We start from the raw sequence: 24094 nt of genomic DNA, 5'->3' as shown, positions 1-24094 counted from the left end.
GCCAGGTGGCAGCGAGTTCAGTCCATCAGTCCTCTCTCTGAAATCATCCTTTGAATATCATGCCATGATATTAATGTATGGCACCTTTAAAACTGGAAGTGTATAGAAATCAGAGTCTGCAGGGTCTCAAATGGGGCTGTCCTGTCCTGGAAGCGGTGGCAGGGCCAGCATTTGTTTGGGTGTGCCAGCAGGCAGGGTGCTAAGGTGGGCACCTTGTCCAACACAGTGTGACTACCTGGTGGCTGGTCCTCTGCTGTCAGAGGCCTCTGTGCCTGCAGATAAAATCACAGGATCAGTCAGGCTGGAAAAGACCTCTCAGAAGATTGAGTCCAATCTATGACCGAACCACCACTAAGTCACTATGTGCCATATCCAGTCTTTCATTAAACACCACGAAGGATGATGACTCCAGCACCTCCCTGGGCAGCCCATTCCAGTGTCTAGAAACCCTTTCTGTGAAGAAATTCCCCCTAATGTCCACCCTAAACCTCCCCTGGTGCAGCTGGGGAGTATGTCCTCTTGTTCTTTCCTGTCGCTGGTTTCCCGGGAGAAGAGGCCGACCCTCCCAGCTCCTTTCAGGGAGTTGTAGAGGGTGATAAGGTCACCCCTGAGCCTCCTCTCCTCGGCAGCCCGGGCCTGAGGGCGCACGGTGACCCGCTGGGGTGGCGGCCGCTCGGGGGGGCTCCCACCCCCGGCACGGCACGGGGGGCGGCGGGGCCGGCGCTCGGCAGGAGGAGGAGGAGGAGGAGGAGTGGGAACGGACTGAGAGGGTAAAAGCGAGGGGAGCGGGAAGGAGCGGGGCTGAGAGGGGGGCGAGCGGAGCGGGACGAGCTGCCCGAGCCCGGGGCTGCCCTGCCGGGCCATGGCGCGGCGGGACGGCGGCGGGACGGCGCTGCGGCTGCTGCTGTGGCTGTGGCTGTGCGCGCTGTGCCCCGGCCCGGCCGCCGCCTGCAGCCCGCGCTGCCGGCACGGCGGGCTCTGCCTCGCCGACGGCTCCTGCCTCTGCTCCAAGGGCTACGAGGGCGAGCGCTGCCAGCACGGTAACGGGGGCGGGCGGGGGGCGCCGGCAGCGATGGGCCCAGCGCTGCGCTCACTCTCCCTCAGGCCGGCCCTCCCGCCAGCAGGCCCTCCGGGAAGGTCTGAGGAGCTCGGGTGTGGATCTGCTGTGAGAGGCGGGTGGTGAGGGGCCGGGGAGGACCTAAAGAAGGCGAGGTGGAAGAAGAGTTAAGGCAGTCTTTGGTTAGGCGAGGCAGTGATAGCAAACTGATGGAACACAGCCAAGAGCCAGCGAGAAGCCCTCGCTTTAGTAAGCGGACCGCGCTGTCGGAAATGGCTGTGGGTCCAGAGAGAGCCTTTTGCCTCTGTTGGGTAAGAGGCCACTCGCTGGACAGGCTTTGGTGTTTTATTCCTCCTACCGGTTTAACTGCATGCTTACATACTTCCCTGGAAGTATTGAGGATTCACAGAATCAGTCAGGTTGGAAGGGACCAGAAGGTCATCGCTGCCCAGGCAGGGCCATCCCTAGAGCGCAGTGCACAGGACTGCTTCCAGATGGTTCTTGAATGCTTTTAGAGTCATGACAGCATTCTAAGCCACAGAGTCATTTAACTAGTATCTCTAGATGCAATTAGTCAGGACTAATCAAATGAGTATGTAGAAAGTAGGTTGTGTTCTGGATTTCCTTTTGTTTAGTATACGTTGTGATTGTAAAAGTACTGTCGTTTACTTCCCGGATGTTACCTGACACACAGGGCCATTTGTACATCCCATTTCCATGGCAGGAGCCGTAAAGCTAGGGTGGAGTCTGTTCCTGTTGGTTGCCATGGAGAGACAAAGTATTTTTGAAAATACCACCTAATATGCGAAAGCAAACATCATGAAGAATTGTAGCTTAAACCCTGTTCAGTGTATCACGTTAGATTACTAATTTACTAATTTTCTTGTTTAAAAGTTTAACTGTAGAGCTTGTGGCTATTAAATGCTAAAGAATCACTCAGTATCAGGAGTTCCTTCACTTTACCTGTTGTCCTATGTGAAGAGGTGGTAAAATTGTACAACATTTGTTCTAATTTTCAGTGTCCTTCATTTAAAATGGGAATTTTATTTTTTTTTAAACTCTGAAATGAGATGCTGAAAATTTTATTCAGCACTGTAATCATTCATGGAGAGTTGTTTCATTTTGAGGCTGGGGCTAGCAGGTGGTGACAAGTGATGTATAGCTAATGTACTGTGTAGTGGAGATTAAAAGTTATGCTGTATGAACTGTTCCAAAACCTGTTGGTTCCTAGACATTTTGGGTTTAGGGGAGAGGTGAAATATTGGTGGAGAGGCAGATCAATTCTTGAACTAGAGAAGTGAAGTGTCTGGAATTATTAAGAAAACCACTGAATCCTTGTGCTCATAAGGTCATCAATGTGGGGGCAAAAAAAAGAAAAAAAAAAAAAAAAGAAGCTTCTTCAAGAAAGCCAAACTGAAAATTGTGTGAAATAACAGAGAAACAAAATTTTTCTTAAATTGGGAGCTCTTGTATGGCACTTCCAAAGAAATGAGAGCATCTGGTAAAGCTTAAGGAGAGCTGAGCACTGGCTGGTTTTTTCATACATCTCTGTCCTTTCTTTGCCTGGTAATTCTCATTCTGCAGGTACTAATGTGAAAAGTCCTCTAGTCCTCTATTCTGCAACTGGGTTTCTTAAGAGTGCAATAAGTATATGAGGACAAAATCAGGATGGTGTTACTCGTTGTTCATCTTTTTCATACTTTTCACCCATCCAGTCAAAGAATAAGTAGAGAGCTCATCTCACACCAGCAGCTAACTCAGATGAGACTCCCAGGAACAGATGAGTTTCTAAAACCCGTGTGGAAATAAACGAATGTCTTCTCAGACTGCAGGGCTAATTCAGAGATGATTATGACTAGCAAAGAGTGTATGTGATAGGTAATTTATTTGCAATATGACAGGATTTATCCAGGATTTTGCAAAATTAAGATCTTTATTTGTACCTTATCAAACCTGTCCAAGCTGTCAGCAAGGAAAAAGTTGCAGGATTTGTCATGATCATAGATGCTTTTCTCCCAACACATGATTAGAGTTATGAGAAAAGTTACATTTATCTTGGATGCTTGCTAAACAATCACCATACATTTCAGAAAGGTTTCTGAAAAGCCAGATGAAGCAAAAAAAGGGAATAAAAGAACACGGGTAAGAAAGAAATCCTGACTTCCTTCTGGAGACATTTTAGAGAAGAGATATAAGGAACAGAGCATATAGTTTTTCTGAAGAGGAACGAAGGAATCCAGTGAAAAGTCTGATATTTCATCTTAAAAATCACATGATACCTCTCAAGTTGCAGCATCTTTTTATTGAATCATTCTTATCACCTATTTTCTTACCTGTTATTTCTCCATTTCAGTTATCAAAAGCTTTTTTGGCAGTCCAGCTGTGTTCCTTTTTTTCTATGGGTCTTTCTTCTGCCTGTTCTGTCCAGGCTCAAATCATTCTTTAGTTTTGAGTGCTTAAAAGCTTAGTATGGTGGACCACTTCCTATGCAGGAAAATGATTTCACCTTATCAGCAATGTAAGATGACATGGCAGATGTATCTTAGAAAATATGAAGACAAAATTATGGAAAAATAATAATGTGCAAATTTCTTATGTAATTAAGTAGTAACTTAAGTAAGATTCACCAGGGTTTATTCAACCTTTCTTTGTTGTCTATCTTACAGCTACATGTTATCCAAAATGCAAAAATGGGGGAGAGTGCCTCCGACCTGGAAAATGCAGATGTCCACCTGGCTATGGGGGTAGATACTGTCATAAAGGTAAGAGCCAAGGAAGTGGTAGCTTGGAAAGACAAGGAGTTTGAAAACAGATTAGATTAATTTAGGATGCCTCAAGTTCTGGATCTAAGGCACTTTGAAGTAATGACCTTAATTCTGTAGCTCTCTGACATTACTATCAAGACATGCATGGCCTAGAGCATCTGCATGCTTGCAGGAGGTTGGGTTGGAGTACATGTGCTGAAATGTGTTGTGAGAATCTGAGAGATTTTTTTGCCTTGGAAAATACATTTTTAATGTCCTATGTAAATGTTCCATTTAGCTTTATAACAAATTCTTTCTAAATAATTTATTGAGATGGCTTGTATAGATACATATTTCTGCATTAAGTATTTGAAAATTTTATGTAGTATTTTATGTAGTATCTGCAACATTGAGGGCCAGTCATTGAGGATATGTTTGGGTATTGTTGTGAGTTAATGGGAAATGACAGAGAAGGAGTTGCGAAGACCAATTTTTATGATTTTGTGAAGCTTATTGAACACATGCATGTATTGGAAAAGGCAATCCAAGAAAACACTGTTGTACAAACTTGTGGTGTGAGGCAATGTGCTATTATAGAATCTCACAAAATCACAGACTGTGTGAGGTTGGAAGGGACCTCTGGAGGTCATGATTTCCAAGCTCCCTGCTCAAGCAGGGCTACCTAGAGCTAGCTGCTGAAGTCCATGTCTTCATGGCTTTTGAATATCTCCAAGGACAGAGACTCCCAGAGCAATCTGTACCAGCATTTGGTCACCCTCACTGTGAAGACCTGCTGATGATTTTCCTTAATGCCTGGAAATGGTTTCCAGACTCAGCTCTTGTATTACCTCACTGGGAGCTGAGGTGAGGCAGACCAGCCTGTAGTTCTCTGGGATCTTCTTGCCCTTCTAGAAGACTAGAGTAATATTTGCTTTCATCCAGTCCTCATGCACTTCTTTCTGTCATCATGATGGATCAAATACAATCAATATTAAATACATTAACTTATATTGTGTGACAAAGTAATACGCAAAAAAACACTGAAGAGCTTTTCTGGCTGTGCTGGATTTGACTTGCACGTCCTTGCACATTCAGTATTTATGCCAAAAATCTGTTAGCTGAAACTGTGCTCAGTACTTGTGGTTGAACAAGAGATTTGGATATTTTATCTACAAATTAACAAGCAGACATCCCAACTGTTCATCTTTTTAGTGAAGGATAGCTATTTCTCTTCAATACAGTGAAGATACTATATAATATACATTCATACTTGTGAGAGGAGGCACTTAATCGTACAAAACAGTATTGTGCTTTCCACAGTTGATACCAATCGTATGTCTAGCATAAATAACATTTCATTAACGAGGCCTTCAGGGCTTTGATGTGTAGAACAATTCCGAAATGAGGAGGCCAACTCAAGTATTTGGCCTTTGGGAAGGTACAGCTTAACTTGACTATAGTCATATATATATATATATATATATATGACAATAGTAATTTGTCAAAGTAATATCTTCTTTTCTTCTTGTTACATGTAGGTCCTGTCAGGGAAGGAAATATGTGAATCCTTAACCACGTGTTATTGGCTTACCAGCTGTGATTTGGCAAGTCTGATATGAATATGCATGTTAGTAGTTCTTGTGGTGTAGCTGATGAACAGTGATGTTACTGGTGAGAAGCAGAGCAGTGCCTTGCTCTGAATAGTCAAAATTTTAGTTTCTGCAGATGTGATAAAACAACTAGTTGATGCCAGACAAGCTGTTTAAAGACAATTATTTGAAGTCCTGTGCTGCTTCTGAAATGCCCAGTGTATTCTGTTTTCCACAGTAAGCTGTGAAGGAGGCTGTCAGAATGGTGGGGAATGTGTCTCTGTCAATGGAGTTGTGAAGTGCCTGTGTGCTTCTGGCTGGACAGGATCAAGATGCCAGGAAGGTGCGTGTCTACATTTGTGCAAATATTTATATTAATTCTAAAACTGTAGTAACAAAATAATTTTCAATTATTTTTCAATTTTCAATAATTAGGGATTAATAAGTATGGAAATGTCATTGCATTACTACAGAAAAGAGTGACTTACATTATGGGTACTTACACAGATAAAATAGTGTGAAAATATTTTGCATTAAAGCATACAACTTTTCACATTTAAACCAAGATTCATAACACTGTACCTATTTTTATTTTTTTTTCAATTTCCATAGTCTTAGAAATGCTTTTGGAGTTATACCAGTTGAATATCTGGCCTAGAAGAAAATGTTTTGCCATTTTGACTTGTATCATCCTGAATCTTTCATTCTGTCAGGATTCTTTTACATCAGTTTTATAAATCCTGCTGACTTACCCATTCTTTTTCTTGTAGCAATTTGTCCTCAAGGTTGTCGCAATAATGGAGCTTGTGTGGCTCCTGGGATTTGTAGCTGTCCAGCTGGATGGGTCGGTAGAGCATGTCACTTAGGTAAATGACTTCTGACATTTTTCATTTATTCTTTCCTCTGCTTGTTTGATTTACCAATCAAAGTGTTCAAATCTTCAGGGCCTAACAAAGCTTCCAGGGAAGCTTTGAATCTGATCTTTGAATAGTAACTGAGAGCTGTTTCCACTTACTGGGGCTCTTACAAGTAGGGAGTAGGTGGCTGTTCGTTTTGGTAAAAAACAGAACTTTGCCACTTTGAAAGATTCAGATTTTGGTTGTCACCAAGTTAATTACTTGGTGTGTTTTCTGAAACATATTTCTGAAACATTGTTTGTAAACTGAGACCCCAATATAAGGAGCTGAAAATTACGGAAATACTATTGCTACTGGTGTGGGTTAGAAGCTTCATTAAATTTTATAGACATGTAAAATTGAATCCTGCTTCTCACTTTGGTTGATAGAACCAACTCCATGTGGTCTTAGAACTCTGAAAGCTGCCTATAATTAGGATTAGTATAGACACTCTTGCTAAATGACCACTTCCATTTTCACAAACTTTGCTTCACAAAAGCAGGTGATTATAAAGTCTAATCTATACTTCTTGGGAATTGTATGCTTGCATCAGCACTGCCCTGATGCTAAAGACAATAATCCTGAGACTACAAAAGGAAAGGTTGGGTTTTTTTTGTTTGCTCTGTGGGACTGAAAAAACCCTTATGCAAACATTGGTTTTGAACTGGATATTGTAGGTGCAGGGTCTCCGGATTAAGTCCTCTGCATCTGATACTTCTGCATGTCTGTGGGCATGGCTGTGGCACCAAATCAGCTAGTATTAGTTCTTCTACAATATATATGGTCAAGCAAACTAACAAGTAACATTTTGATATTCCTGTTGACCATCAAAATGCTTTTCCTTTATATTCATCAGTGTACTGAGATAGAGAGTGATATTAAAAGCCAAGTGTGGGAGTTGCAGAGAACTTATAGAATGCTTAACTCCCTGCAGCCACAGTAGTGGCAGAAGTGTTCAGGTTCATAATGTCAAAATAATCACTGTTCCCAAACTAGCTAGATGTGCATCAAGTTTGACTTCTTTTGGTGTACCTGCACATAAAAAAATTGCAGCCCCTGGCTTGTCAGCTGAACTGGTGTGTAACAGGGGACAGCTGAAACTGTGCCCACTCATCTCTCCTCTGCTCTCACGGGGGAAGAGGAGGGCAGAGTGTGAGATACTGCTAGGATTTAACTGTTTTCTCATGGGTGTGGATCCAAGCACTGACTTGAATAAGTTTCAGCAGGAATTTTTATTTTTCTCTCACTTTTATGGGGGCATCCATCTCAAAAAAAGCCAGTGCCTTAAAGAATAGAAATTATAGTATTTTAAAAGGGAAATGGAGCATGAATAAGACTAGACGTAGTGTGCCTGTATTCCAGCGAAGGCCACAATGCCATAAATTGAGAGACATTGCTTTTCAGTTCTTCCATTATGCTTTTATTTATATTGTCCCAGTGCAGTCACCAGGGAACAATTGTGCTACTGCAGTGAGACAAAAAGAAAAATGATCCTGTGTTGTGCTGAAGACATGCTGTGTATCTGGTGTCTCATTTCAGCTGTATGTAAACTGCCCTGCCAGAATGGAGGGAAATGCATCGCTCCAAACGTGTGTAGATGTCGACTGCCATACTCTGGGCCGCAGTGTACAAAGAAAAGGAAGGAATGAAGCAACTTCAGCCAAGATAAGCTGCACTTTTTTTCATGTAACTATACAGAGAGGAAGACTGCAGCAGTGGGTGACCTTAAAATAAACATGGTAACTTGATTTCAGACAGCTTTTTGTTGTCACTATATTAAGTACATACTTTTCTATATGAAAGAAAGGTATTGCTGATTGTAGGAAAGTTGTTAAAATATCCAACTGTGTGCAGCGTATGACACGTTTTCTTCTTTTCTTCATAAGCAGAAATATGTCTTGATACAGCTGACCTTGAAATAAAATTTTCTTCAAATCAAGTACTTCAGAATAGATCTGTGCTCTTCTTTTTGATTTTTCCTGTCCTTTGACTAGACTTATTGTTTTCTATAATTACATTTTTAAAAAGCACATGAAACAAAAAGCCCTCAATTCAGATCATCAGAACTGAATGTTAGTTCAAATATAATTTGCCTTATTTGAGATTAAACAGTTGTGAGAGAAAACTTGCAGAGCTTGCATCTTTCTGGAACATTACCAAACTGCAAAGCATCTTATTTAAATCATGGTTATCACTTTATGCCTGCTTCCTGTCCCTCCCCTTCCAATCTGATCTGGATCTCAATCAGCTAAACAGTATTTCAAAAAAACCCCAACAACTAACACTCCCCCGCCAATACTTGTTCAGACAATTCTGCTGTTGCTTTCTAAAAGCTTAATCCACGCTGATACTCTGAGACCTTATCTTAACTACTTCTACAGTCATATTATCTGATCATCTCTCATCTTCCAATAATTTCTTGTCCTTATCCCAGTGAGACAGGGAAATGCATTTTTCTTCTGGAGCCATTGATAATTCTATGCTATTCAAGACAGTGTTGTTACAGGAGCAGTATAATGGGAGGCTGCAGACTAGCAGTGAGGAAAAGCTGTGCCTGTCACAAATCACATGTGTGGGGGATGTTGACACTTGTCTTCTGGAGATGTGCCTGTTTGGCTTCATTTAAGTTTTGCAGCCTTTTGAATGGGCTGCAGAATGTCTAATGCAGAATACTGAGTCTCCTGTGTTCGTTGTTCCTTGTCTCATTTGTGCTGTTTCTTGAATGGTACTGTTGAGGAAGGTTTTGCAAAAACATGCAAACTGAATCAGTTAACAAATGATACTCGGATCTATTTTTATTTTTTTTGAGAGACTAATTTTAATTGTCTTCTAGATGAAACTGGAATTCTATTTTTTTTTTTTTTTGTGGGAGAATTTTAGCTATGCATTACTTTAGTCCATTTGTTGGAACAACATTTTAACTGTGTTTAACTACCAGAACATGTATCCTTCATGGGCAGTGACTTATATGGACCTGTTTCTCCTGGGATTAGAAGCCACTGAGCAAAGAGGCAGTGGTAATGGGGTCTTCTCAGTTACCAATCTTCCCTACAAGAGAGTGCCCAAGCATGCAGGGGGCAATTGAAAGGCAATGGCTTAGTTCCTGAGACTCCTGTTTACTGTTATGAGCAATTGCTGAGTGGCATTGCTGTTCTCCTGCAATTGCTTTGAAGGCTCATGCCTTTGGCTCAGAGGAAACCTGCTGCAGAGATGTTGTGAAGGATTTCCTGCACGGACAGGGCACAACATAAGAGGAATGCACATTATTTGTGCTGCTTTTGCTGGGATACACTGGCTATTCCACACCTGCTGGTGAAAATGTGATTCTCGTGTACGGAACATGATTTAATCAATGGTTCTGAGGTTTTATAATGATGGTGATGGTGATGATGATGATGATGATGTAATTCTGTGTCACAGTCCATTACATCATGCCATAATTTAGAAATTCAGGAGTTAGGTTGAATATCTAAGGTGACATACTGTTTGCAGGAGAATGAATGAGAAAAAAAATTACTTACACCAGACTCAGAATTTAGAATAAATAATCAGTACTATGTAAATACAAAGAGGCATAATATCTCAGTATTATTACCAAAAAGACTGACTTCTACTAATAAAGACAAAAGTGACAGTAAAAGTGGCTAGAAGCTGGAAGAGATATTGGCATTGTCAGGAGCAAGAGACCAGAAGCAGTCATTGAGAGACCTGTAATTGGTGTTTCTGAACAGGCCAAAACAAATGCTAATTTAGTTTCCTGTTTAGAAATGATTGAAGTAAGCAGTAATTTGATGCCACGCAGAATGCAATGGCATATCTCAGAAATACTGCTTGAAAGCAGCACCATCTACTGGCTACAGTGTTCTTTGTAGGTTTTTTGTTTTGTTTTGTTTTCATTTTAAGAAATATTTCTTCTTATCATTCAGTTAAACTTGAAGTGAATTTAAAAGTGATTCTTCTAGTCAGTTAGAGTCGAACAATCTTAGAATGTGTTAATGACAGTCTGTGTCCCCAGATTATTATTTCCACAGTTAAACATACTAAAAACACTAAAAGAGCTGTCAGTAATTCTTGTCTTTTGTTTGTTTTCTGCTCACTGGAGGATTGAACATACTTGTTACAGCATGTACTTTTTGGAGATAGCTATGTCTTCCTGTAGGGAGATAAGCCATGCATTCAGCTCAAAGGCTGAGAAATGCAACACAGAACATGCTAGCTCCCTTATTTGTTAGGGCTAACTGTAACACCTTATACAGATACCCTGGTTTTCACTTAAACAACTGTAAAAATTTTAGGGGTTTTGCATTTTTGATACTCTCTTTCTAGAGTTTGCATGGAAAGGTGAGGTGTTTCTTCTTTTTGGTGTATTTACATGCACATTTTTATTTGCTTTCTCTCCTGCTTTAAGTGCTTCTGGCAAGAATGTATTTACTTGGTTTAGCTATAAAATATCATTTACTAGCTAAACTGTGGGCAGAAGTTGGGTAAAATGACCTGATACTAGCATGTGGCACCTTTAAATGCCACATAACATTTGCCTGCATAAACAACTTCAGTTATTCACAAAACTTTCTAACCTCTCAATTTGGGTTGGTGTATGTTCCTCAGTGTTACGTTTAGAGAATTTAAATTTTCAGTTTTTCTGTTTGGACAAATAATGGAGTGGGTATAGCAAATTTGTAAATTAGCTTCAGTTGTTACAGCTATTTACTTAAGGGCTTCTGCTGATATTTCTTTGTGAGTTTGCTTTTGATAAATGGAAATGTTAACTTGCTTTCTCTTTTCAGCTATGAAAATATATAATTAACTTTTGTAAAAAGAAAGACCCTTTCCCACTTGTTTTTTTTTTTAAATCATAGCCAGCATGACTATCTGTGGTATCTTCTGTGATACAAACCCTTCAGAGAGCATTCACTGTATTGCAGTTTAAAAGATCTTTTCAAGATCAGGGTCAAAAATCAATGTGCACTTAGAAGAATTTCTGGTGGCCTGCAGAGCAACTGTAGTACAACCAGGTAATAAATAGATGATGTACCTTCCAGCATCTTTAGTATCTAAAGAAATCACACAAGAAAATTCAGCCAAGATACTGGTATTGTGCATAATGTGGTAAGAATCACCACAAAATCTTTAGTTTCATACAAGTTGCCCTTCATTCCTTCAGAGTGGGACTGTGTCGACTCCAACCCTTCTCCCCACTCCAACATCCCCTAACTCTTTTGGGCCTAATTGCAGTTTACAATTTTAGCTGTTCCGTTAACCTCTGTACACAAGCTCTCTATATAAATCCACATCTTGTTACACTGACCAATTTTACTGTATTGTTGCCAAGCGCTTTCTAATTACAGTGAATTCTGTTTCATGTGTATGATGGACAATGTAGTAACAAAATAGTTTCAACTAATCATATAATTAATGGGCAGTTTTGAAGTAGCTGTCTTGCATGTACTAATAATTTTTCTGCACGATGTGCTTGCTGGAAAATAGCAAAAATAGCCCAGCTTAGCACTGAGCATTTTTAGCTACTGTAGCAAAACTCTGTATGTGCTTTTGTTCACACAGCTTGCATTTGGAAAATGTAAAATAATTTCTGCCTTTAAAACCATTGAAAAAAATCAGCAAACACTAACAATTATAATAAAAACCCCTTTATTTGCGCCTGAAATCCTTGAAATGCACATATATATTTTGATTGAGTTTTGTGAGTGAAGGACTGCACAAACTCATTAACCAAAGTACTACTAGCAGTGCTCCAGGCAGATGTTCTCTTTCTTTTTTGCACAGCACCTCTCTAAATGACACATGGAACAGCAGTGACTACAAAATGAGATTATATGATATTGGTGTGTTTTTACCCTAAAAACTTTTTCAGTACCTTGTGTATCCAAAACAGTTCCAAGGGCTAGTAAGATTTTGTTCATCGACATCTTTGTGAGATGTGAGAAAGGAAATGATGCAAGAGGAGTAGGTTTTAAATAATATAATGGTTCCCAGATCATCAGGCTATCAGCCATGTGGATGCTTGATTGAAAGAAACTATGGAAACACTGAAATTTAAAATGCAAATGGGAAATTGGACATTTTTTAAATACACCAGTCAGGCATTTGGAAATCCATGAGGTATCATTCTGGAATAATGCTAAGCTCACAAAATGCCAATTTACTTTACAAGATGACTTAAGACAATCAAAAGGTGAGGAGAAATCTAGGCACAGAGCTTCTAAGAGCTATGATTTGGCAGTCAGCACCCCCAAATGGCAGTAAACTGCAAAATTACCTCTATTTTCTTCCTGTTTAAAATTAGGGTACATAAACTGAATATTGCTTAGGAGAACAGGAAGTCATAATGTTTATTTTTGGCTTAAAAAAAACAAATCGGTAAACTTCAATGGCTTAGCTAAAGGGTTATTGGTGTCTATTACCAGAGCTCACTTTGTTATGGCAGGAACAGAAATGTCTTTTACAGCTCTAGGAGAAAATAGCAGTCCTCTGTAGGAAACTTCAGAAAAACTGGAATTTCATTTTTTTAAAAACTGTCTGGAAGCTGGTAGGTGGTAACAGTTCATTGGAACAACTGGTAATGGAAAAAAAATCCTCTTTGAAGACTTTACAAATACTTTCTGACATGATGAGTATGGATAGAATGATGCACAACAAATTTCCTATTTTAAGATTCAGCATTACTGAAAGCATTGTTAAATTTCTCTAAGAGTCTTGGGAACAAAATGTCCTCATATTACTAACTGTCATCTCAGACGGGCATAAAAGTCTTACAGACACAGGAATAATTCAGTAGCTGGCTCTCCAAATTCATGACTGTAAGTAATGAAGTCAAAACAGAAAAGTTGGGATGTCTTCTGGCTGCAAAGGCCTGTCATAGATAAATCAGAGTCATTCTGCATCTGGCTGACTGTTAACATGACAGTAGGCCTTGCCTTCATCGTTAGCAGCCCAGCCTCAGTTCTGGTTTCCCCTCCTTCCTTGCTACTGGCTTGTACAACACGGCCAATGTAAATACAAAACAAGAAAAAAACAGTTCTGCTTTTCCTTCAGTTGGTAGCCAAATTATATGGATGTAAACAGTGTTTGTAAACAGCAGCTACCATTCACAAGTGCAGAAGTGCTGCCTTCCTTGCTAAAGTCACCCAACAGCTGCTACAGTCTTGTTCCCTCAACAGAAATTTCACAGTCCAGTTGTCTACATGAATAAACTGCAGAATTTTGGGTTCAGTCATCAGATCTTGGAATTCAATGAAGAGATCAGAGGCTGTGGGGTTTGTACATGAGGTAGCAAAAAATTACAGGAATATACATAATTTTAATGACTACAAGATTGTTGTTTTGAAGCTCACCAACATTTGTGATTAATATCAATCTTTAAAATAAGGCTTCTGAATATTCTTTTCATTTAAATGAACTCTGTAATTGCCTTCAACCCTTTTTCTATTTTCAAGTCTCATACATCCATACAGCATTGCAATTGAATTGCCATACATCTTCAACCATGATGTCTTTGCACCTTGGAGAGAGAAAACAAATATTAAAATCAGACTTTAATGAGGCCACTCATTTTTATGATAAAGTTTATGAAACAATTTTAATGAATCTCTTGCCTGATATGCAGAATCACAACATTAACTTAAACTTGTGCTTATAGTTTTGTTTCATTAAGAAAATGTGCCATTTTGATCAATGTACGATACAGCACTGTCTGACTGACAATATACATATTTTCTCGACTAAAAACAGACTAACTCTATGCAGGACATGTATATGAAAACAAAAATCAAAATTATTTCTCTCTTTGTGTCACATTTTAGAAATCTATATTACAAACATTACAGTCTTATTGATAAAGGATGTGTAGTTGCATACTTTCAAAATATGTATGAGCATTTCTTTGTTTCAATTTTTGAAACACATCTACGCCATCTCTCAATTCTGCTGGCAGCACAAATGTGTCTAAATACACTGAAATTAAAAGAAGATAAACACCATAGATGATGCAAGAAGCGCAGAATGCTTTTACTTCAGACATCACAAAACAATTAGTTGTAATAAAATGTTAAATCAAATTACTTCAGTGAGTGAGCATCAGCACTCAAGCAAGGGAATCCAACAGAAAATGGCATGACTAAACAGAGAAATGGTCATCATTCCCTCTGATACAAAAAAAGTAAAGTTATTCCTAAGTTACACTTGATGAACTGACTGGCAGTGTAGTTAGTTGGGGAAAGATCAAGCTTGATGCAAACTAAGAAAGTCATCAGTAGGACACTCTTCCCTAAAATGAGGCTAGATGCTGGAAAATAAAATAATGGCTGTTGTGAAGAGGATAGTTATCAATTCCTACTGCATGACAAGAGACAATCAGCTTAATTTGAAACAAAGCAAGTTTACATTTGATGCTGAGAACAATTCTGTAAGTATTAGAACCTAAAAATTACTGGAAAAGCTCTTAGGAATTCAATTAATTTTCCCTTGTTCCAGAGTGAAAGGAAGAAATTAGACAAAATACACATTTGTATTTGTATAATATCATGCTGCTTCACTGGACACAGGTGGACTAGTTAATTAACACCCAAATCAGTGTATTGTGATGGTGTCTTGTCTCTACATTTACCTGAATTTTCTTCCCACAGAGGACTCCAGTATAACCTGGACGACAAGAGCACACATTGGGCAATACACACTTGCCTCCAAACAGACACTTCTGGCTGCACACAGCTAAAACAAGAGAGGTACATATGAGGCTTTATTCATGGACACATCTTGATGAAGGAGAAGTGGATTCTATCTCTAGATACTTGTTTGTTATAGGAACCACAACCTTAGAAAGTATTTTCACAGGGTAACACCCCTCAGTTTAAGGAGACTTAAAGGTCACATGCAGCCAACAGTGTTCCTATGTCTATCCCATCCCCCTTTTGCTTTGATGCAGATTTCATGTGAAAACATGCTGAGGGCATGAATGAGACTGAGCAAAGAACATGAGTAAGGTGTTTTTTAGCACATCTTGCTATTTCAAGCTATCACAATGGCCTCTCAGGGCTTGTGCAGCAGCACATAGCACTGGAGCAAACCAACATACACTGCCACAGTCCCAGAGTGCCATCAGATCCTGGAGGGCTTCGGAAGGAGTAGAGCAATCCCTACTCTCTACTCTTTATCCTGCCAGATGTGGGTAAACTACATCCAAGGTATAGGAGGACTTCTCTGCACTGTGCATGGCTGAAGCAGCCTGAACTGTGCAGAGACAAGAGGTTTCAGGTTGCATCATTCTTACGTGTTTGACACTGGATTCCTTCCCACTGTGGAGGACAATGACAGGTACTCGGTCCAATACACTCCCCACCATTCTTACATTCCTGAAGACAGATTGCTGCACAAACATCACCACAAAGTATGGTTATATCCCAAGTGGTTACACTGAGTTATTATTCAGATTTCAGGATGCTTACAGGAAGTGGAGTGCTTTTCATACACAAGAGTCATATCATCTTCATTCAAATACATATCTAAGGCCAACGGGATAATAAAGAAGAGAGGCAACTAGAAACAAAAAGCCCTACAACCAAAACGCACATTCAGAGGTTCTGCAGTGTCAGAGATTGCTACAAAAGCCTGAAATACAAAATTAAGAGAGCACCATTAAAGAGCTCAATTTTTTCAAAATTTACCTTTCTAAAGCACACACCTTGGCAAGAGATCTTTTGTCTATCATTCAACTGAACAACCAATAATCAGCTCAAGAATATTTGATCCAAAGTTATTTTCCATGACTCATTTGTCTGCGTGTTTTCCCTGCTTATTAAGCCATGATATAACCTACTATTATTTCCACTCATTCATAGCTGATTATTTGATAATGAAATCTCGCTTCCACAGTGTCCAAGGATATCTTACCTCTGTAAATACTGCTAATATTTATTTCTTTTTCAAAAAACAACCCCTTTCCAATAATTACAGAAAGTAATAACAGGGAGATTTATTTTTCCTCCGTGACATTAGAGAGCTCATTGCTCACATCAGTTCTCAAGCCTTGGGTGGGTACTCTGAAAGACACTAGCAAGTTAACTATGGGATTTTTACCACCCATCCTCATGCTGATTTTCATGCAGACTGTGCTTTTATCCATGCTGATAAAATTTATTTATGCACTATCAATATCTTTATTAAGATACAATGTGACCCACAGATATGCAACCATCACAGTCTTATTTCTACCTGTCCGAAAGAGCTTGTGCCCACTGCATCATTTATTCACAACACATCCAACTGTTTCCAGTTTTCTAATATTTCACTGAACTTCTTTTCCTATTACAGCATATTTCACTGAACTTCTTTTCCTATTACAGCTGTTATATGTCCTACAGCACAAATTTATTTTGCTTTTTTGACTCATCTCTTTGCAGAAATCCAGATGTTTTTATTTAGACAAGAATCCAGAAAGAAACAAATAATATTTGCTATTTCACAGATATTTCAGTCCCATGATTTAGCTTAAGAACTTCCTGGTACAAGTTCTCCATCCTAAATTTTGCTGCCAAGACAACTGGTTTTTTTCAATGTGTATATATTCTTAACTTCTTTGGCACTAACTTTGTATTATTTGTGTGGGCAGAGTTGCCCTGAGTCTCATATTAGTTTTAAGGTATGGCTCTCCTGATAACTGCAAGGTACTTACGAGTATTGCATCTTTTTCCTCTCCATCCTGAAGGACAAGAGCAAATGTTTGGGCCTACACATCTTCCTCCATTCATACACCTTGGCTCACAGACACCTTAAAATCAAAAACATTTGCTGTTTAATACACTTAACTGACTACAGAATAACTTACTGGTTATTTTTGGATCACAGGAAGATTTTAACACTGGCTTACTTTTTTCACATCTTCTGCCTGTGTACCCATCAGGACAAGTACAGACATTATTTCTCATGCAATGACCACCGTTCTTACAAGGAGGGCTGCAGACAGCTAAGACACAGACAGGAGGAAAAGGCTGTAGTTTGCATTTTGATTTAATGATATACTTTTGGAAAATAAGAGTGAAACACTATTGATTCTAACAGCTTGTATGTACATTCAGCACTATCAGGCCTGCCTTGTAAAAATCATATTAATGTGGATTGGTGTAAAAATCAATAGTAAAGACAAAATCAGATAAAAAGGTGTCAATGTTGGCAACTGTATGTGTACAAAATTAACCAGACTACAGATAACATATAATGGAACTGGATGAAAGCTGCTTAAATGTTGAGTGAATACAAGACTAATTTTGAGTCCTCATTCTCCTTGGGCAGTTGTTGAATGAACCATAAAATCTAAAAAATAATGTAATCTATGTTTTACACCACTTCTTCTGAGATATGTGACTTGATTGATTTTGTGTCTTAATGTTTTCTCACAGATTTCCTCATAATGACAACTAAGGAGTGGGGAGAAGAAAAAAAGAAAGCATTACCATTCTGACAGTGGCCACCAAAGAATCCACGTGGACACAGGCAAACGTCTGGCTTAGTACAGGAACCACCATTGAGACACACAGGATTACACATTGCTGCAGAAATAGGGTCAGGAAGAGTGGGAAGCACAACATCCAAATAAAATCTATAAAATATGTGTGTCTGCTTCAAGTACAAGAATAAGCATCTAAGATAACCGCAGGTAATGTCATTCCCATAGAATCTTTACCCCAAATTAAAGGATCAGCATAAGACTTCCCAGAGGTGCTGCTGGTAGCAGAACTAACAAGCAGAGACTCAAGGGAGTGTGGGGCTCTGCAGCAGAGAGCAAGTTCCTGTTGCTGCCACTTGAGCCATGCAGTTCCAAATCTCAAACAGTGGGAGGTCCTATGGATGTTCTCCCAGGAACATGGAAGTTGCAGGGGTATTACCTGTGCTGCAGGTGGGTCCATACCAGCCAGGCTTACACTGGCAGATGTCTGGAGTGAGACATTCACCACCATTTTCACAGTGTCTGTTGCAAACCACTACCAGCCAAGAAGGTGGGCAAAAACATAGGAGAAGGCAGGGGGTAGAAGGACAAGAAAGAGATACATTACAAATTATTCTTGATTTGTTTTTCAGTTATTTCCCAAAAATTAACACTGGAGGTAACCCACAATTCCTAGCTGAAGAGGAATTGCTGACCAGAGTAATCTAGTCTCAAACCTGTAATAGCAAGCACAGATTGCAGATATAATAATAATAATAATAATACTAGCAAGCACAGATTTAAAAAGGTAAATAAAATGTCTTTCCATGCAAATATCCATGATCTAGTTATATTTAGTGTTAAAAATGTGGAAGTTTAAGTAAAATTTCTACACCAAAAGAGAAATGCAATACTAAGAAACAAATGGACTGTGCTACGTGATGCAGCTGCACGCACACAGGAACAGGAGTCTGACAAGCAAAGACATTAAAGTATCATGGCTGGGGAAAACCATGAATCACTTCTTCAGGAAAACATCTCATTCTCTTTAGTACTCCTTCACAAAAAGCAGCATTTTTTGTCAGAACTGAAATTAGAACAAGAAAAACTGAAAACCAAAAGTCCTAGGATTTGAGAGGAGGCAAAGGATTTTCTGAATTAGTGTCAATAATGCAATGGCACATTCAGGTGAACAGTATATAAACAGAATGTGTAAATTGGGATTCTCTGAAGGATACAAATTACCCATGTAAAATCTACCCAAAATTTGGAGTTACCAAATTTCAGCATTTATGATTTGATATGTAAAAGACAATTTATGTGAGACAAAGTAATTCCAATCTTTCATCTATGATCACAGCAAATTTTTCAGTTTACAGGCTAGGCAAAAGGAAAGAAGACACCATAATGTGCTTCTGAAATCAATTTTCCTGTAGCCCAGCCTTTCTGACACACCATTCACTGACCAGCTTCTGAATGTACCCCAATATATAATCAATCTGAGCTGATAGACATTAAAAAGCTGTCAGGACGTATGAAACATCTGTGTGTTTTTCTAAAGGTAGTATGTACTCAATTTTTCCATGTTTGTGAATCATAAAATATAAATTATTTGCAGCTTTTATAGTGCATTATGTTTTTGCAGTTATGTGTAAATATTACCTGATGTTCAAAAAGCCCAGGTATGGGAACCTTCAAAGAGGCACAGGTATTATGTCATTTGCTAGCATTAGACAGAAGGCATAAAAAATTTAAACCATAATTTGCTTCCTTGCTCCTGAATAACAGGAAAAATGTTGTGTATTTTTCTCTTATTCTCTTTTGCTTACTTGTATCACATCTTGGTCCCACAAAACCATATGGGCAGGTGCAGAGATTTCTGGCCAAGCATGTGCCTCCATTTTGACACGGTGGTTTACAGTGTGCTGCAGATACAGAATTATGTTCAAGAAATCACATCTAGAAATATGCATGGACTGGTTATGCTTTATAAAAAATGAAATGTTACTAACTGTCAGTGAGCAAAAAACTGGAAATAAAATAAGGAAACACATGCAATGCCTTTTCACAAGACTAAGTAACAACTTCACTTCAACAGCACAGAGTCCCAACATTGATGGTCACTCTGAAGAAAAGAAAGCTAACACAATTTCCAGACAGGGCTTCCCAGTCTTCAGTAGTGGTTAGCTCAGAGGCAACTACATTCACTGGTGAACTGCCGGACTTAATTTGAAAGCTAAATTTAGGAATATCCAATCATAAGCAACATTTACAGTGTATATCAAGAAAATCAGGACATATACCAAAAGGTAACTGTTAAGTTCTGTTAAAGTGACACTAAAATGAACACACCTTCATGCTGTCAGAACAAACAGTACAAACTGTACTGTACAAACAGTACAGAACAAACAGAGTGGTTCACGGCATCTTCTGGGTAGTTATGGATTTAAAGCAAAAACTGCATTTACCTTCCTCACAGGTGGAGCCACTGTATCCAGGTAAACACTCACAGATGTTGGGCTTAATGCACTTCCCATGGTTTTTGCAATCAGGTTTGCAGAGAGCTGTAAAAAAAAAATCAACAGCACTCTGCAAATCATTAATTTGTGCATATGAGTTACCACAGGCAAAATTAACCTGCCATACTCACCAGCCTGACAGTTAAAACCAGCATAACCAGGCTTGCATTTGCAAATATTGGCTGCCACACACTCCATATTTTTGCCACAGGGTTGTCTACATCTTGCTGAAAGGCAATGAAGAAAACAAAGGAATAAGGAAAATGAAAGTGGCATTTTAGCACATTGTGTCTTGCCTAATGTAGTGAACCAATCACAGAGAATCCATTATGTCACTGCCCATAAATGTGGAGTCTAAGACACATCAGGAAAGTATTTTTAAGTGCATCCATACAACTAAAAGCCTGTAGGCTATGCCAGTATTAATAATGAAAATGAGAAAATTCAATACACCACACTTTCCACTGATAACAATATACTTGCAAGTTATAAAGACATCTCAAGATTCTTTTCTTCAAAGCATTTAAATGCAATAATTTGTAATACCTCTGCAAGTGAAGCCATCTCCATAATAACCGTAAGGACAACGACCACACTTGACACTGCCATCCTGACTTGGCTCACAGGGTACACCAGGAAAACAAGGTAAATCAGAACAGGTCACTGCTTTAGGAATCACTGTTTCACTCAATTCTTCAGGAAGCATTTTTGATGGGACAGTGACTTCAACAAGGGTAAAAGGTAAATGACTTGCTTTATGTTTAGCTAATCGGTGCAGAACTCTCTGAGCATTTCCACCTTTGAACGCTTTGTTTGGCAAAGTGTTTCCTTTGCTTATACTTGCTCTGCTGCTAGGGGAAGTCTTCCTGCTGCTCTCAAAATAGCTCAAGGCCTCAACTTGTGCCCTTGTTTTCTTCTCAGGTAATACAGCATGGCTCCTTGAAGACGCAGCCTTTACAGCATGTACTGAAGAACTGTTTTCCACATCAGCAAGGTGAGCACTGATGGTGCCTAGAGCATGAGCAATGTTTCCAGTAACCACAGGTTGTACAGAAGCACTTCTATGAGAATCAGGTGTCTTCCAGGCAGTGATGGCTTTTACCGTGGAGGCTGGTGGTGTGCTGCTACTGACTATTTCTGTAGAAATAAATCTCTTTGGGACATCTGTAGAACTGGGAATATAACTTGACATGCTTAAAACCTTCTCAAAGGATGATGCTTGAAAACCTACAGTATATTAGAAAGAAAAGGGGGAGAAGTATGTGATTACCATCAGACTCTTTTTCCCTTTGAGGGTAGGGAATGTTTTCTGAACAGATAAGATTCGGTGCTACAGGAAATCTCTCCTTGTGCTATGTCAGAATGTAAATATATAGTAGATCTTAACTGGGAGAATTAGAGAAAATCAAGGTATTCTGATTACAACCTCTCCCACCCTCACCATGGCCTTTTCTGGGCTGGAAGATAAGGACAAAGCACTCTTTATTGGAGGCATGATTTATAGGAGCAGAGATTTTCCCATATTAGGTCAATAAACAGATTTACTGTCAGCAGATTATCAGTTCCATATATTGCTTTCATCAAGGTAACTGAAAGAATTTAAAGAAAATACATTGCATATTGTTCATCAGTGTGTCTAAGCACTAAAAGTAGAGATAAAACCACATGTATGTAGATGCTTATACATATTGATGCACCATGGACAGTATTCTAGGGGAATAAGCCACCAACTTGTAGCACAAGTATTATTATGTTTTATTCTTCAAACTTTTTAATCAACTTTCTTAAACTTTCTGCATGGGTTTTAGTAGTGGGATATTTAAACCATTTAATAAACATCAAAGACTGACTCAGTCTCCTCATACAAGAGAGCACAAAATGATAAATTCTTCATATTCTGCCCAGGGAAAGTGTGTGGTTAGTGGAAAAGTACAGCACTGTAATCTGTAATACTGGTAAACTACTGTATATGGGGTTTTAGTATTATGGGGCAGTGGAGGAATGAAACCCTAACCTATTTATAACTAGAAAATGGTTTACAAAAGGTTAAACTTTACTGAATCGTAATATAGTGTGGTCTCCCACTGCTGAAAAGCATTTTGCAGCTGATGAGTTATCCAGCACTGGCAGTGCAGTAAGAGAGTCTTCCTTCCCCCCAAAAAACAATTCAGAGATAAAGGGAAAAGACACATGAGACTTTCCTACAAAGCAACACCCAGCAGGCACAGACCTGGAAATGGCAGCAACAGCATTTACAGAGTTTTGGAATAAAGACATTTGATTGCCATATCCTTCACCTCTCCTTTGAGTTAAAGTAGGAAAATGGCATTCAATGTAATGCCATAAACTTCTGTTTATCTCATATAACAGATGTCTCTATTCCCTGTGTTATGTATTTTATGTCAGTGGTTGGTCACTAAAACAAAAGGCAACTGTAAGAGTGTCATACATCACGCTGCAAATAAAATCGCTTGACTGACCCAAGGGATTTGTTGATATTGACATTTCAGTCTCATTTTTCAGATCAGAATACAAACCCAGTAATTAATAAATTGTGTCAAACTGAAAAACAAAGTGAGTAGCATAAAACTGAGAACCTTTATTTGCCAGCTATATTCTTATCAGTATGTGAATTAGAAATTCCATTTTCTTCAGGAAAAAATACCTTTATTCCCTCCAATTTCTCCCAAGGAATCCTTCCTTCCAACATCAGTGCCATCAAAACTTTCTGAAAAGGTGCAAAAGTACATTAGTAGTGCACAGAAGTGGCTACAGTTGTTTAAATTTAAATTAAATACAAGTAGAGTTAAAATTTCATTACATAAAAACAACTCAAAATTCAGAAAGTAAATAAAAGTTAAAAAATGTTTCTTGAAAGTTTTTTAACAGAGTATTTTAAAAATACAAGTTATTCAGTAATTGCACATAAATAAATATTTGGCAGTTGCCTTGACTTAGGTAAACAGTTCTATGTTAATCTAATAGAAATATATTTTTTTCAATCATTTATTAATAATTTATCATATTATGAAAATCACGAAGAAAAAATGCCAAAAATATTCCACTGTATTATTCTACTTCCATGTAAATGAATGGGGATGTGTTTTTTATCTGTTTTTTTCTACACTAGAAAAAGCATTTTACAGCTCTGTTGACCCAGTACAGTCTAATATTGCCATCAGCAGAGACACAGCCCTGTTTTGCTGACTACTGAAAAGAGTTCTAAGTTATTGTTAGAAACATGAAGCACAATCAAAGATATTTTATCTGAATGGCAGTAAGGCAATACTGTTTTTCTGAAAATCAAATAATTTTACCATGACATGACTTCCCATCTCCTTGTAGATTATTTGGGCATGGACCACAATAGTAAGAACCAAAAGTATTGAAGCAAAATACTCCAGGGAAGCAAGGACTGGATGCACATTCATCTACATCCTCTTGACAATTTTTACCTGTATTGAAATACAGATTTAATTTTTTTATAATATTGTGTCACTAGACTTTGATGGTGTGTTTATAAACGTACAATGTATGCAAGTGCTGAGAAAAAAACCAGTGCAGCCAATCATTTCAGTACATCTAATAAGAACTGCTGATAAGGTTTGCTAGTCATGTTTTTTCATCTCATAGCAAGTATTTTGCTTATTGTAGAATTTGGAGAAGAAGGGCTGTGTGGGCTACATGCTTATCTGCAGGAGGAATCTCCTGTGTTTTCCTGTGTTGATGAATTTACCTTTGCAGAGGAAAACAATGCAAATTAGCTTTCATAATGAACTAAAATAAAAAACTATTATAGCCATGCAAGAAAAATTTTGAAGTCTATCATATATCTGTACCACAAGACCATAA

At 38.7% G+C, this 24094-nt stretch overlaps 2 protein-coding genes across 3 annotated transcripts in view; one reads left to right on the top strand and one right to left on the bottom strand.

The window, feature by feature from the left end:
* Positions 1–797: 797 nt before the first annotated feature.
* Positions 798–24055, top strand: LOC111924406 (uncharacterized). Its single transcript, XM_023920587.2, has 7 exons — positions 798–1040; positions 3724–3819; positions 5629–5733; positions 6161–6256; positions 7826–8025; positions 17698–17954; positions 21164–24055. Exons 1-5 carry the CDS (start codon positions 863–865, stop codon positions 7933–7935), a joined length of 585 nt encoding a protein of 194 aa, XP_023776355.2. The 5' UTR covers positions 798–862; the 3' UTR covers positions 7936–8025; positions 17698–17954; positions 21164–24055.
* Positions 11919–24094, bottom strand: part of VWDE (von Willebrand factor D and EGF domains) — a 37987-nt gene continuing 25811 nt past the window's right edge. For both annotated transcript variants that reach the window (XM_086855819.1, XM_086855830.1), the window contains exons 19-31: positions 23560–23697; positions 22908–22970; positions 20789–21469; positions 20374–20469; positions 20192–20287; positions 19553–19648; positions 18184–18279; positions 17752–17847; positions 17169–17264; positions 16974–17069; positions 15573–15668; positions 14910–15013; positions 11919–13805 (exon numbers count right to left, since the gene is read on the bottom strand). In XM_086855819.1, coding sequence (XP_086711945.1) covers positions 13785–13805; positions 14910–15013; positions 15573–15668; positions 16974–17069; positions 17169–17264; positions 17752–17847; positions 18184–18279; positions 19553–19648; positions 20192–20287; positions 20374–20469; positions 20789–21469; positions 22908–22970; positions 23560–23697 — 1775 coding nt within the window. In that variant the 3' untranslated portion in view covers positions 11919–13784. The remainder of the gene's footprint in view (positions 13806–14909; positions 15014–15572; positions 15669–16973; positions 17070–17168; positions 17265–17751; positions 17848–18183; positions 18280–19552; positions 19649–20191; positions 20288–20373; positions 20470–20788; positions 21470–22907; positions 22971–23559; positions 23698–24094) is intronic.

This window comes from Cyanistes caeruleus, chromosome 1, assembly GCF_971803275.1.
Source record: "Cyanistes caeruleus chromosome 1, bCyaCae1.hap1.1, whole genome shotgun sequence".
Classification (NCBI taxonomy): Eukaryota; Metazoa; Chordata; class Aves; order Passeriformes; family Paridae; genus Cyanistes; species Cyanistes caeruleus.
Note: the sequence above shows the minus strand (reverse complement) of the source record. Positions and strands in the feature narration are given on the sequence as shown.